The 14700-nt window shown below is 48.3% G+C and overlaps 1 protein-coding gene across 1 annotated transcript in view; it reads left to right on the forward strand.

Moving 5' to 3' along the window:
- The window catches only part of Drc1 (dynein regulatory complex subunit 1), a 39600-nt gene that overhangs the window by 24273 nt on the left and 627 nt on the right, over positions 1-14700 (forward strand). Inside the window, exons 7-16 of the mRNA XM_050128557.1 lie at positions 1872-1994; positions 5444-5583; positions 5759-5893; positions 6214-6446; positions 8417-8529; positions 9352-9441; positions 9847-9933; positions 12392-12657; positions 12911-13054; positions 13366-13468. Of these exons, the coding sequence (XP_049984514.1) occupies positions 1872-1994; positions 5444-5583; positions 5759-5893; positions 6214-6446; positions 8417-8529; positions 9352-9441; positions 9847-9933; positions 12392-12657; positions 12911-13054; positions 13366-13468 (1434 nt within the window). The remainder of the gene's footprint in view (positions 1-1871; positions 1995-5443; positions 5584-5758; positions 5894-6213; positions 6447-8416; positions 8530-9351; positions 9442-9846; positions 9934-12391; positions 12658-12910; positions 13055-13365; positions 13469-14700) is intronic.

Raw genomic sequence — 14700 nt, forward strand, 5'->3', positions numbered from 1 at the left:
TGCATGTATGTCTGCAAGCCAGAAGAGGGCACCAGACCTAATTACAGATGGTTGTGAGCCACCATGTGGTTGCTGGGAATTGAACTCAGGACCTTTGGAAGAACAGGCAATGCTCTTAACCACTGAGCCATCTCTCCAGCCCCACAAATTTTCTATATATGGTCAGGAGTGACTTTGATCCTCTGCCTCCATCCCCTGAGTGCTGGGATCATAGGTATTGTTATGGTTTAGATAAAATGCTACGGTTCCCCCAGTGGCTGCAGGCCTCAACGGGCAGTAGGTCCCAGGCAGGGATCTGTGTGGCAGTGAGAGACATTGGCGAGTCATCTGGTCCCAGGAGAAGTCATGGGTGAGAAACAGAGATGGATAGGCATGCAGATAAAGTGGGTATTTATTTAGTGGGTTATGGAGGGGAAAGGGAAAGGGGAAAAGAAGGAAGAGCAGAGAGAGGGCTTGGGAGAGGGCGGGGCTTGTCTCTTAAAGGGACAGGGTACCCAAGTGACAAACCAGGCCAGCAGATTATAACAGGTATGCAATGTTATGTCTGCTCTATGAAGTACTAGGGGTCCAACCCAGGGCTTCCTGTTCACACGCTAAGCCAGCACTCTTTCAACTGAGCTACATCCCCAGCCCAGGAAACTTTTAATTAACTTTACTTAATTATTGTTATTAGTTTTTGAGACCGTCTCACTATGTAGTCCTGGCTTGCCTGGAACTTGATATGTAGAACAGACTGAACTTGAACTTTTGAACATGTAGAACTCCTTATGTAGAACAGGCTGACCTTGAACCTGTGAACATGTAGAACTCCCTATTTAGAACAGGCTGACCTTGAACCTGTGAACATGCTTTTGCCTCTTGATTGCTGGGGTTGCGGGTGTGTACAATCCAATTTTAAGACACACTTAAAAGTGTAGGAATAGTGTGTCACTTTATTTCATAGGCACAAAGAGCAGAGAAGTGACATGAATAAGATGAATTATTGTTATTATTTTGCACTGTAAAGGCTAGGTTATAGGGTATGTTTTTCTTTTGAAAAAATATTTTTAAAAAAGATCTGTGTGGTTTTTTTGTTTGTTTGTTTTGAGTAGGCATGTGAGCTTATGTGAATGTATGTAGGCTCCCACAGAGCCAGAAGAGGTTGTTAGATCTCCTGGAGCTGGAGTTACAGTGACATGGAGACATGTGGGTTCTGGGAACCAGACTTGGGTCCTATGCAAGAACATCACTGTCTGAACAGCTGAGCCATCACTCCAGCTGCTGTGTCTGTACGAACCCAGCCAGGATTCTGAGAACTCAGTCTTGGAGCTTGGGCCTTTGAATGTTGAATCATCTTTGCTGCTATGGATGCTATGGTACTACGCCTATAGCGCGGGCACCTGTACTAGGAGATGGTTCGCCAGTCTCGGGCAAGGGCCTGGAGATCGAAATACACACACACACACACACACACACACACACACGGGTCATCCTTTAATTCCCCAAGAATGGTCACTTTATTGTGTCCAGGGCAGCTTATATAGTGCCTTCCCTGACCAGTGGCCATACCCTAGGTCTTCTTCAGCTGCAAGCCACCCGAAACCACTCCCCTGCCATCAGGTTCCTGAGGGTCTCATGCTCAGAGCAGCTGTAAACACAGGAAAACAAGTTGTTTTGCTCAGAGCAGCTGCAGGCATAACAGGTTGTTTACTCTGGTAGGCAAGGGGGTCACAGGAAATTCAGGGTCTGGGGGTCCACCATCCCCAACAGAATGCCAGCAGACATCCCTGTCTGTGAGACTCCAGGCCCCACACTGTACCCAGCTTGTCGGGCTCTCCTGAGGGTTGAGTTGGGAGGGAGGTTCCCTGATCTGCACGGCTGTCCACCCTCAGCTGGAGTACCTCATCACCCGCATGAAGAAGGTGGAGGACTATGAGAAGCAGCTCAACAAGCAACGGGCCTGGGACTGCGAAGAGTACAACACCATCAAGATCAAGCTCGAGCGGGACGTTCAGGTGAGAGGCGGCTGGGCGGTTGATGTGGCGGCTTAGATTAATGCAGACAAATTGTGATAAGTATTTGCACAACTTTAATGGAAAACCAGACTCACAAAACCAAGGTTCCCGCGGAGTACAGGAAACAGGAAGGGGCCTGCAGCTTTTGCGTGCCCAATTTATCAGTAAACATTCCCCCGAGGCAAGCCCGCTCCCAATGGGCGGGCTTATCCCTACATCTCCCCCTTTTTGTCTAAATAAGACAGAACTAAACCGAATACAACTATAAACAATAATAATAAATAATAGATATAACAAACAATATTGAGAACAAAAGTTTTACCAGACATTCTATCTCAAGGAGTCTAAATAATGTAGAGAGTAATTACAATTATATAATCTTCAACTCTGTCAAAAATCTGAGAAAGGAATAAATATTACTTAACAAATGAGAGATATCCAAAATGTGCCATAAATGACAGAGACAACAGACTACCTGGGCAATCACCCAAATTCTCGTTCACAATGTTGAGTCAACCAACTTTGGCTAAGGCCTAACATAACTGACATACCATTATCAAATGCAAGGAACTTTCTTAGAATTATCCTATTCTGTCTTGGCAAGATAAGACAATCCTGTTTCATATCTTGGTCAGTAGATGAGGTATGGGCTTTTCTTAACCCAAAGGCCGCTCCTATCACAACAGGCGGTGACAAATGGAGCCTCTCATCTCAGCTACTACCTGTGGTGTCTCAGAGGCAGGCACTTACTGTAGAGTGTTTACCTCTTCTCTCTCCTCTTCCTCTTCTTCCTCCTTCGTCCTCCTTCCTCTTCTTCCTTGGAGGGATAAGATCTAATGTAGCCTAGGCTAGTCTTGAACTCGTGATCTTCCTACTTCCTTCTAAGTGTCCTGAGCCTCTGTGTGAGGGTTAGGAACAGGATACACAAGTCCTCTGCAAGAGCAGACAGTGCCCCTAGCTAGAGGGCTACCCTCTCCAGCCCCTTAGTTTAACTGTTAATGAAGGAAAGAAATGCTTTTATTTTAGGCTGCTCATGCTCTGTCTGTCTGTCTATCATCTATTTGTCTGTCTATTTATCTATACATCTATTGTGCTGGGGGCTGAATTTAGAGTGTCAATCACATTAAGAACATGCTCTCTCACTGAGCTATAGGTCTAGCGCTCCTTTTACTTTTTGTTTTGAGGTAGTCTCAAGTTACCCAGGCTGGTCATGAAGCCACCCTGTAGCCCAGGGTCGCTTTGAAATTGTGACACACCTACTCAGTTGTAGGCCTATGCTCATTTAATTAAGACTGTAAACTTAGTTCTCAGTAAGAGCTGCTGGGATTTTTGTTTGTTTGTTTCTTTGTTTGATTTGATTTTTTGAGACAGGGTTTCTGTGTGTAGCTTTGGAGCCTGTCCTGAAACTCGCTCTGTAGACCAGGCTGGCCTCAAACTCGCAGAGATCTGTCTGCCTCTGCCTCTCCAGTGCTGGGATTAAAGGAGTGTGCCACCACCGCCTGGTTTAGAGCGGCTGTGTTTTAATACCAGGATGTTAATCACAAAACACTGAGTACATGCCAGGCCCAGTGGCAGTTAGTGCAGGGCTGGGGCTGGAGCCAGGGGTGTGATGGTGCATGCCTGTAATCCCAGAATTTACGAGGTGGAGGCAGAAGGATCAGCAGGTCATCTTTAGCTACATAGCAAGTTGGAGGCCAGCCTAGGCTATATGAGCCTTTCCTCAAAAACCCACCAAACAAGCAACAATAAACTATGCTTACTATATAGCAATCAAGGATGGCTATGCTGAGACTAAACCCTAAGAAGACTGACAGTGGGGCATTGGTGAATATGTTAAGCATAAAGAGAGAAAACTAATACCTACTATGCAAATTATGTCACTGTGCCCTGCAGAGGTGGATTGTGGGAGACACAAGCTTTTGCGAATCGTGTGGGATCCTTGGCTACACTGCCATCTACCCCCATGTGCTTTTGCCGTTGGGACTCCAGTGGAGCCCAAAGGGCTTGGGGCTGGTGCCAGACATTCAGCATAGTGGCGGTGCCCAAGGCTTTGGTCCCTGGAATTGCTCTCAAGCAAAACCAGGAGCAAATGGTTGTGACAGAGGAAGTAAAAATGGCCAAGAAATAGACAAACGCGTGCAAGCAGAGATGCAAATCAAAGCCATCAGATGACGGCTGCTGTGGCTGGGGTGCCGGGGTCTGGTTGCTTTGGGATTTTGCTTATAAAATCAGCGCAGTCAAATTTGTCCAGATTGCAAAGGGGAAACGGACTCAAGTCCTTCCATTCTTTGCGGTATTCAGTGGCATGAGATGCTGGAAGTGGTTCTCAGGGCCAGCAGTGTGGTACCAAGGGCCAGAGAGATGGCTCAGTGGTTAAAAGCACTTACTGCTCTTGCAGAGGATGGGTTTGGTTCCCAGCAACCACGTGGCAACTCAGGTTCTGGCCTTCACCTGCATGTGGTATACATACAAACATGTAGGCACTCACACATGTACATTAAAAAAAGATGAAGCCGGGTGGTGGTGGTGCATGCCTTTAATCCCAGCACTTGGGAGGCAGAGGCAGGAGGATCTCTGAGTTTGTGGCTAGCTTGGTCTACAAGAGCTAGTTCCAGGACAGGCTCCAAAGCTACAGAGAAACCCTGTCTCAACAAACAAAAACAAAAACAAAAAAAAAAAAAAGAAAGAAGAAAAGAATGACATTTGTATCGAGTTCATGTAATAGGGTTTGTTTGCACTTAAAGCTCGCATGCTCATTATAGTATGGATATAAAATCACAGTGTAGTGGGAGAGACTTGGGGAGCACTGTCTTGCAGGAAGCATGTGAGTTCTGCGGACGCTCAAGCACTCTGCATCCCAGAGAGGACTGGAAGAACCGCTGTTGCTTTCCACTTGATATTACTCCTCTGGAAAACAAAACTGAGGAAATTTTGAGCTCTGGTAGTAAGGGTCTAGAGCGAAGCATCAGGGCTGGCTGACTGGGAAATTCCTTTCTTCTTTGTGTGTGCAGGGTTAGCTGCAGAATGACTGAGCTGTATTTTATCCATTTGTCCTTTATTTTGCCTCTGTTGGTGCTTTCCTCTTTTCTCTATATTTATTTTGTTTTTTATTTCTGTGTTTGTGTGTCTCTGTGTGTACGCACATGTGTGTGCAGGTGTCTGCAGAGGCCAGAAGACTGCACTGGATTCTCTCCCCAACATACATGCCAGACACCAAACTCCAGGCCCCAGTAACTCTCGTCCTCAGTAATGGCAACAAGTGCTCTTCCCAGCTGAGCCATCATCAGTGTTGATGACAGACTTTCTAGTTTAGGTTGCGGCACACGCCCCTGCGCTCCCTCTAGAGCACGACTTGAACAAAGCACTGTCCTCAGGGACAGTACGTTACACTAGGGCCGGCTAGGTATGCATGTCTGTATGTGCGTATTTACTTTTAAAATCGACACCAGATTCTCGAGCAACAGCTTCAGCAGATGAAAGCAACTTACCAGCTAAACCAAGAGAAGTTAGAGTACAACTTCCAGGTGCTGAAGAAGAGAGACGAAGAGAGCACTGTGATCAAGTCCCAGCAGAAGAGGAAGCTCAACCGGTCAGTGAGCCAGTGGGTAGAGCAGCTTGCTTGGCAGTGTGTGTGTGTGTGTGTGTGTGTGTGTGTGTGTGTGTGTGTGTGTGCTTCTATGCTGTCCTGTGAAGAGGCGGGTGATAGGGACCACCTTTGTCCTACCTGCTTTGCCGCCCCAGTTGGAGTTCCTTCTCTCCATCAGCTTGCATGATGTCCTTAACAACCTGAGAACAAAATACGCCAAGCAGATAAAACAGTTTCAAGAGGAGAACCAGTCCCTGACCTCCGACTTCAAAAGGCTCGTGGGGCAGTTCAAGGAGCTACAGAGAGCCATGAGGTGCCCTGGGAGTCTGGTCTGGAATGGGGGCGATGGCAGGAGGGAGAGTGGGCAGGGGTGCAGCAGCAGCAGCGATTTCACTGGACTTGAGGTCCCCAGCTCTTCTGGAAGACTCACTCATGCTCCATGTTCCTCTGTCCCTTGACTCACAGGTCACTTGTCCGTTTTGATTTCTCGTTGGGACAGCTGCATTTTATCCCATGCAGGGTCCTGGTGTTGGGGATTTGAAATTCTTCCTTGTCTTCTCATCCTATCGACGGTTGGGGGAAGGGGACCGGGGGCCAGGCCTAAGGACGGTTGGCTGTGACTTTGCTTTACAGACACTTCACCATTATCGATGCGGAAAAGTTTCGGGAGATTTGGCTGATGAACGAAGAAGAGGCGAAGGCGCTAGCGCAGAGAGCCTTTGACGTGGACTGCGTTATCCATGTTCAGCACCTGGGGCTGCCCTGGAAGATGCCTGACTTTTGGTTCCTGAAGAATGTGGGGCCAATTTCCCTGCAGCAGCAGAAGTCAGCTGCACAGATACTCGAAGAACTGCTGCTGCAAGCAGGTGACTGAAACAGTCATGGAGACGGAGCGGCCCTCTGGGAACATAGACTAGCCTACCCATCTTAACACTGCAAAGGCTTGAGAGATGCTCAGTAGCGGGCTAGTGAGAGGGTTCGGTGGTAAAGGAGATTGCCGCCAAGCTTGATATCTTGAGTTCAAACTCCAGAACCCACACGATAGGACAGAAATGACTCCTGCAAGTTGACCTCTGACTTCCACACACGTGTCCCCACATGCAATAAATAAAAACACGCTTCCTTTCATCTAGTTGTTTGTGGTTCCCAGTACCTCACACATGTCAGACATGCTCGAAGTCACTGTGTTATATCTACAGCCCTCACTTTACTTACAATACCGTTGGAGATTATCTGGTTGTAGTAAAAACTATTCTCTCCACATGGTAACGTACTGAGTCTGTGCCCTTATTCCCTCAAACAGTCCTCTGGTCATCCCTGGCCTGGTTGCTTTGGGGGTTACTTGTGTTGCCTAACAAACAGCCCCATTCATTTGTCTTTTCGTTCTCTTTGTTGGAAATTGTTGGTGCAGATACCTATGAGTGCGTTTGCGGGGTAATGGGCAAATGCCTTTGCTATCTTGTTGGAAATCACGACAGAGAGATGTTGTCATTTCTGTATTCTTAACATCGTATGCTATCTGAGACTCTGAGTCATGCATTTTTCTTTTTTTCTTTATGAGAGAGTCTCATGTGGCCCAGGCTGGCCTCAAACTCTACGTAGCCAAGGCCAGCCTTGAACTCCTGATGTCCCTCCCTCTCCCTTCCAAGTTCTAGGATTATGTACGGCATGTGCTAAATCATAGGTATTGTCTTACCTTTTGAACAACCAGTAAGCCTTGGGTGATACACGATTTTTAAAATATATTAATTCATGGCCGGGCATGGTGGTGCATGCCTTTAATCTCAGCACTCAGGAGTCAGAGGCAGGTGGATCTCTATGAGTTTGAGATCCTGGTCTACAGAGTGAGTTCCAGGACAGCCAGGGCTGTTACACCCTATCTCAAAAAACAAAACAAAAAATTATTTGTATGTGTGTGTATGTGTGTTTGTGTGTGTGTGTGTGTGTGTGTATCTGAGCCACAGCACATGTGTGGGTCAGAGGACAACTTGCAGGAATTGGTTCTCTCTGTCCACCATGTGGATCCCAGGGATCAAGTTTAGGTTATCAGCCTAAAAGGTAAAAGGCAAGCACCTTTTGTTCAGGGAGCCATCTTACCAGCCATTATACCATGATTTTATTTCCCATGTTCTGAGTAAGAATTAACAGGGTAAAGAGAGGGTAAAAAATTTAATTTTTTTAAAATTGTAGTTTCTTCTTTTTTTGGTGTGTTTTTCTATGTGTTTTCCCCCTTTAATTGCAAAAAATTATGTGTGTATATGCTACATGTGTGTGCCTTAGGGGGCCAGAAGGTGGCGTTGGATCTCCTAGAGCTGGAGTTACAGGTGTCTGTAGACTGGCAATGTGGGGCTGGGAACTGAACTCAGGTCCTGTACAGGAGCAGGAAGTGGCTTAGCCTCTGCACCATCTCTGCAGCCTTCTTCTCATCTTAAGGGAAGTTTTGGCTCCTGCTGTCGGCTGTCAGGTCTTGGTGACAGGGTTCCTCTGTGCGGCAGCCAACTTGTCCTTTTAGTAGGCTACTTCTAGTCTCTGTGGGTTTGGAAATCATGTAACTTGTCTCCAAAGCGCAAATAAATAGGTTCATGCTCTCCTCTCCCTTCTTGGTTCATGGTTGGATCTGAGCATGAAGCCTCCAGATAGGTGAGGTTTGGGGAAGCATCCTCCCGGAAGGGCCGGGACTGTCCTAACTCTCCAGTCTCAGCATTCACATGTGATTGGCCACAGAGGCAGTAAGCAGGCCATTTGCTCAGGGAAAGCCACCCGGCAGCTTCTCAAAGTCCACAAGCCAAGAAATCATCCTCTCCTGCCTTCCTTCCTCTGACCCACTTACTTGTAGAAGAAGATGGGACAGAAGAGGCCGTGTCAGAGGATGAGTCTTACCTGGACCTGCCCAAGCAAGTTTCAGCAAAAACTACCAGAAGAATCTTGATGCTCCTGTGTGACGAGTCGGTAAGGCCTCCGAGCCCCTGTGGCCTGGAGCCAGGTGTGGCAAGCCTGCCCAGAGAGAAGCCAGGGGAGTGAACGTGAAGGGCAGTGCTTTGAGAGGCCTAACCGGCAATGGCTACTCCCACAGCGGGCCGTACTGGCTGACAATAAGGTTTTCCCTTCCACTAATCCGTCTGCCAGGTCTGCCGCTCCTATGCCTGCTCCAGCTGTATCAAGTCTCAAATATTTGCCGTGCTGGCAATGAGGACGTGTTGGAGCTGGCTCAGCGGGAGCTAGGTGGTTGCAACATCACGTGGTGTTTCTTAGATGAGGCGGTAGCTCAGCCTCAGTGGTCTTGGGGCAGCCACTCCTGCTGAAGGTCCCCTCTGTCTGGATAGCATGGCGTCCTCAGCTCAGTGTGACACCTGACTTTACCCCCACCCCACCTGTGTCACACACAGTGTGTCCCGACATGGCTCTCTCCTCCTCCATATCCTGTTCTCCTCTTCAGGACTTGCTTCTGAGCTCTGTAGGGATCTGGAGGAAAACGGGGGAGGTGGGCACTGAGGCTGGCCTTGTTTAAAGTGCGGTGGAGACCCAGGTGTTTGCCCAGTGACTTGTGGGTGAGGTGGAGAGCAGTCTAAACCAAGAATGGGAACTGGCTTTGTCCTAGCATCCTGAGACTGGCTTAGGCATCCCCAGGTGACCTCCATGAGGACCCCACTGCCTGGAGGCTCACCGTTAGAGGTTCTGCTCTGTGGCATTGTCCCTGTAGGGTCTCATTGTGGATGACTTGTTCCTGGACCCCGGCTCTGACTGGGGACACCCTCCTCCTTTTCTCCCCAGGGTTTCCTCATAGAGAGCAAACTGTTGAGCCTGCTCCTTCCCCTGGAGAAGAGTGAATGCTATCTGCTGAGGTTGGACGCCATCTTCTCTGTGAGTCCCACTGGGCAGAGAGGACATGGGGTGGGGGCCAGAACCTGTTTTCTCAGCAATACCTCAAACTTGAGAGTATACCAGAGTCTCCCAGGCCTTCAGATTGACTTTGGTGTCATGATCTGTGTGGAGCACCCTGCCCACCTCCCTTTGTGTCATGATGTGTTGAGTAACCCCCAGGTGTCACAATGTTTGCCCCCCCCCCAGCTCTGTGATTTGTCCCAGTCTTCTGATGGTTCCAGTTGGCTGCATCTTCCTGGCTCTCACCCTAAACCTTCTATTCAGGCCTCATGGATGCTGAGCAGAGCCTCTTACTCTTAGTTCAGGGGAGTTGAGGGTCTAAGAGCTCCCCGAGTTCATGGCCTATTTGGGGAGATCTGAGCGGCCATCTTGTTTTCTCCCCAGGCCCTGGGAATTGAAAGTGAGGATGACCTGTACAAGCTGGTGAACTTCTTCCTTCGGTACCGGTCCCATCGTTTATCCTCTGCCAAGGTGGGGCAGGGTGCAGCTGGGAGAGCGTTTGTTTCTCTGTGGGGGCCTGCCTGTCTTTCACTCTGCCCCTGTCTGTGACATGTGCCCTGTGTTCTAAGGTTCTTGTAGCTGTTTGGGGAATGTGGCGGTGTGAGCACTGGCACTGGGTCTGGGAGAAGTTGGGGATGTCTATGCCAGGAATGGCTAATAGCATTGGCTTAGTTATTGTTATGTTTTATTTGCAAAGGGCAGAATGCCTGGGGGAGGGATGGGATGTTGCTCTATACCGAGGCCTAAGGGCTCTTTCCCTGGGCTTTCTTCAAAACCAGGCTACAACCACCATGAAATCTGCATGTGTCACACTCTGCATGTTTGATCCATCACACTCCTCTATGACGCAGGGCTCATGTGTGACACCGTGAATATCACATTGCAAACAATTTCATTATGAGATGCAAAGAGTAGCTACTCTGGAGTCACATTAAAAGTTACAAGATTTTAATTTAAAAGTGTTCTTAGTGTTGTTAGCACCAGGGTGAGTTTCCTGACAGCCTTCAGAAAGAGAGTGCCCAAGGGCTGGGGAATGTAGCTTATTTGGAAGGTACTTGCCTAGCATGCGTGAAGACCTGGGTTTGGTCCACAGCATTACATGAACAGTGCATGATAGATCAGGACTGTGATCTCAGTACACAGGAGAAGGAGAAAGACCTTAAAGTGCACGCAACATCTGAGGAAGAGTATTTTCAATTAGTATCATAGTTAAAGACTAGTTTCCTTGTGTTATAAAGAGCTCACACAAGCCAATAAGAAAAAAAAAAAAGACCAGCAGTTCAAAGAAAGCATGGGGCAGTCTCACTGTGTTGCTCAGGCTGTCCTCAAACTCTTCCATCCCGCTCCTTTGCCTGAGTCTGGGATGACAGTGTACACCGCACACCTGGACTAGGACAGGCAACTCTAAACACGCGGTTGCGTGTGCGGGGACTGCACAGGAGAGCTTGGCGTCTGCCAGCATATAACTGAAGCTCTGTGTGCTGGCACACATAAAACCTGGTGGGAGTGTAATGGCTGCCACCTTCGCTGGGGACAATTTGACAGCATCAGTTACTATATATGCTTTTTTTCTATAGATAGACCTTAATCTTAATACAGCTGACTTTCTTGCCTTTATTTCTTTTTTTCTTTTTTGAGACCTGGCCTTATGCAGCCCAGGCTGGTCTCCAACTCTGTGTAGCCAAGGATGACCTGGAACTTTTAACTCTCCTACCTCTGCCTCTCAAGTGGTGAGGTTAAGGCATACTCCTGGGTACTCTGCTTAGTGAAGTTGAGTCTATATATATATATATATATATATATATATATATATAATAGCTTTTTAAAAAATGATTTATTTCATGTACATTTGTGTTTTGCTTGTATGTATGTCTGTGTGAGGATGTCAGATCCCCTGAAACTGGAGGTATAGACAGTTGTGAGCTGCCATGTGATTGCTGGGAATTGAACCCCAGTCCTCTGGAAGAGCAGCCAGTGCTTTTAACCACTGAGCCATTTCTCCAGCCCCTATATTATAGCTTAAGGAGTGTATTTAATAATTCATGAAGCACACTCACAATGAGATACTACTCAACTACAAAACAAAGACCAAGGAAGTTCTTTATATGACTATATGAAAAAAAATTCATGAGGTTTATTGGTCTGTGAAAAAAGTAAAGTAAAGAACATGTACAAAGATTTATATAAAAACAGCAAGGAAGCTGAACTATGGCTCAGTAGGTAGAGACACATGCCACCAAACCTGGCGTCTGAGCTGGATCTCTGGGACCCATGTGGTTAACAAAGACAGCAGACTGCCACAAGTTTTCCTCTCATCTTCACACATGTGCTCCCTCCCCACAAATAAATACATATAATTAAAAACAGGGCAGAAAAGAAAGTACGTGTTTGTTCAGAGACACACTATTTTTTTTTTAAGCCCTGGGTGCAGTGGTGTACACTTGGAATCCCAGCTGAGGCAGGGGGATCATGAATTTGAGGCCAGTCTGAGGTCTGTAACAAGATCTTGTCTCAAAAAATAGCTTTTATTTCTCCCCCCAGTGGAGACAACTTGTAGCACAAGAAGCTTGCTAGCATCACTTTGCCTGTAGGAGGTAAACCGGATGAATTGGGAGTGGGAGAAAATAGGAGAAAGACTATTTAAATTTAAAAATGACACCAGGGTTGGTTCTCTATTGTGAGTCAAGGGTATTTATAGCATCGGAGCACATGCTACCAATCCAGCGAACACCTGTGACAATGGGTTGGAGACAGAGCACAGCCCTCATTTCAGGGCTCCGTGCACCCCCTTCCTACCTGCCTTCTGTCTTTATGTAAGTGTGTCCATCTGCAAGTGTGCTGGAAATTTGCTTTGAATTCTTCTCCTCCTGTTTGTTGTATGTGTTTGGGTCTCAGCAGCCCATGTCAGCAACGCTCCTCTCTCCAGTAGAGTACCTCCATTTATACGGAGCGCACAAGCCTGATGTCCGCGCTGGAGCGTGTGAGCTTACTGTCCCAGGTGGACAGGAGGAGCCAGGTATCCAAATCAGAGGTGGAGTCCATCGTCGAGCAGGAGACCCTGCAGGGAGGCGACTACGAAAGCCTTGTGGACAGGGAGTTGAGAGAGAAGGAGGACCTATCTTCTCCCAGGCTCATCCACCCCAACGATGTCCTTAAGATTCTGGAGGCCTTTGTCATGGGGCTGAAGAAGCCCAAGTAGGCAGTGTGCAGTGGTGATGAAGGGCTTGCCTGAGACCCAGGGACTGGGAGGCTGGGAGGCAATCAGGGGCGATTGATTGGAAAAGGGGCTGTGTACACACACACACACACACACACACACACACCCATACAAATGTGATTTTTTTTTTTTAACAGCAAGTATATGACTGGCTTCAGTACCATGACTGTTATTGCTTGGGGGACTGATGTATTAAGTGGTGACGGTGACACCATTGGTTTTGACTTTCAGGGAAATCCGGCCAGTAGTGAGGGTGAAGAAAGATGTTCGTGATAACTCCAGGGATTCGGAGTATTGGGAGTCCCTGGCCATGGTTATCCCTGCCTCCAAGCAAAGCCTCTGGGATGCACTGTACAAGGCCTTGGAGAAATATTAGTCAGTACCGGGGCATGGAAGGGCAGGGGGCTGGGTGGTCTATACGGACAGTCCTGCCCACAGTCATAACTGTGTCTCCAGTGCTCATAGTTTGACGTGGTAGAATGTTGGTAGGTGGTGGCAGTGGTAGGTGGTAGAGGGTGGCACCTCTAATCCCACCCTCCTTGCCTGTCCCTGCTAGCCTGGGAGAAAGGGAAATGTCTCAGGTCTTCCTCTACAGACAGAAACACTAAGGGCCTGGCTTCTGCTCAGTAGAGGAGGGAAGTCTGCGCTGGCCTCTGTCTAACCTGCTTCCTCTGCCTTACCCCCAGCCTCGTGCTGACCCAGAGGGCCAAGCTGCTGATGGAGAACGACTCTTTGGAGCAGCAGAACGCTGAGATGCAGTCCCTGCTGCAGCAGTATCTCCAGGCCAAGGTGAGTGGTGGGACCCCAGGAGGAGAGGGTTGCTGGCAAGTCATGGGTATCGCCTGCAGTCCTGCCTAGGCAGAAGGACCGTAACTGTCCCTTTGATGCCATGGCTTTGGTATCACTCTGTTGTGGTCACTCTTTTTGTCTTTAATTTTGTTGTAATTTTTTGAGGCAATGTGTCAGGTGGCTTTGGCTGGTCTCAAACTCCATTTGTAGCCAAGGATGACCTTGCAGTTCTGATATCTTGCTTTCACCTTGGGGAACTGGGATTTCAGGCATAAGCCTCCACAGCCTGTGTGTGCAGTGCTGGGGATCAAACCTAGAGCTTTTACTCACGTTAGCCAGGCACCCTACGAACTGAGCTACATCTGCCCCCTCCCCTCTCAGCTTGCACACTGTAGTTCAGGCTTGCCTTGAACCCATGACTAACTGTCTCAGCCTTCCAAGGGCTGCAATGAGAAGCATGAGCTACAATGCCCAGCTGTAGAAGCATTTTTTTTTTTGGTTTTTTGAGACAGGGTTTCTCAGTAGCTTTGGGGCCTGTCCTGGAACTAGCTCTTGTAGACCAGGCTGGCCATGAACTCACAGAGATCTGCTTGCCTCTGCCTCCCGAGTGCTGGGATTAAAGGCGTGCGCCACTACCCCTCTCTCTCTCTTTGCCTGTGCACACACACATGCCATGACACACATGCAGCTTTTGGGAGTTAACTTTCCCGCTGAGCCATCTCACTGGCTCAAAATCATCTTTCTCAATAGTCCTGGATGTCCTGGAACTTACCATGTAGACCAGGCTAGCCCCAAACTCAGAGATCCATCTACCTCTGCCTCCCAAGTACTGGGATCAAAGGCACATTCCACCATGCCCGGCCATAACTGTTCTTTTTTAAGAAACAGTACCAAGTCCAAAAGTAGCGTTCAGGTTCCAGACTCCCCCTCACCCCCACTTGTGTGTCTTCTTCAGCCCTAACAACCTGCCAGGGAGCCAGGCAGAATCCTCCTGGTTGTCAGAGAAGCAAGCTTGGAGATTTGGTGACGCTCCTCCCCCTCTGCCAGACCAGCTTCCTAAGACATGACTGAGGGGCTCTGTGAATGGGGAGCAGATTCTGTGCTGTCTGGGGTATCCCTTCCAGCGATAAGTGTAACTCGTTCCCATGGACTGGGCAGAGGAGGAAGGGGTGATGCTTTCAGGGCGGTGCTGAGTCCCAGGCCATGAGGGTCATGACAATCTCCAGTCCCTT

This window comes from Alexandromys fortis, unplaced genomic scaffold (genome assembly GCF_014885135.2).
Source record: "Alexandromys fortis isolate MF-2015 unplaced genomic scaffold, M_Fortis_MF-2015_v1.1 scaffold_304, whole genome shotgun sequence".
Classification (NCBI taxonomy): domain Eukaryota; kingdom Metazoa; phylum Chordata; class Mammalia; order Rodentia; family Cricetidae; genus Alexandromys; species Alexandromys fortis.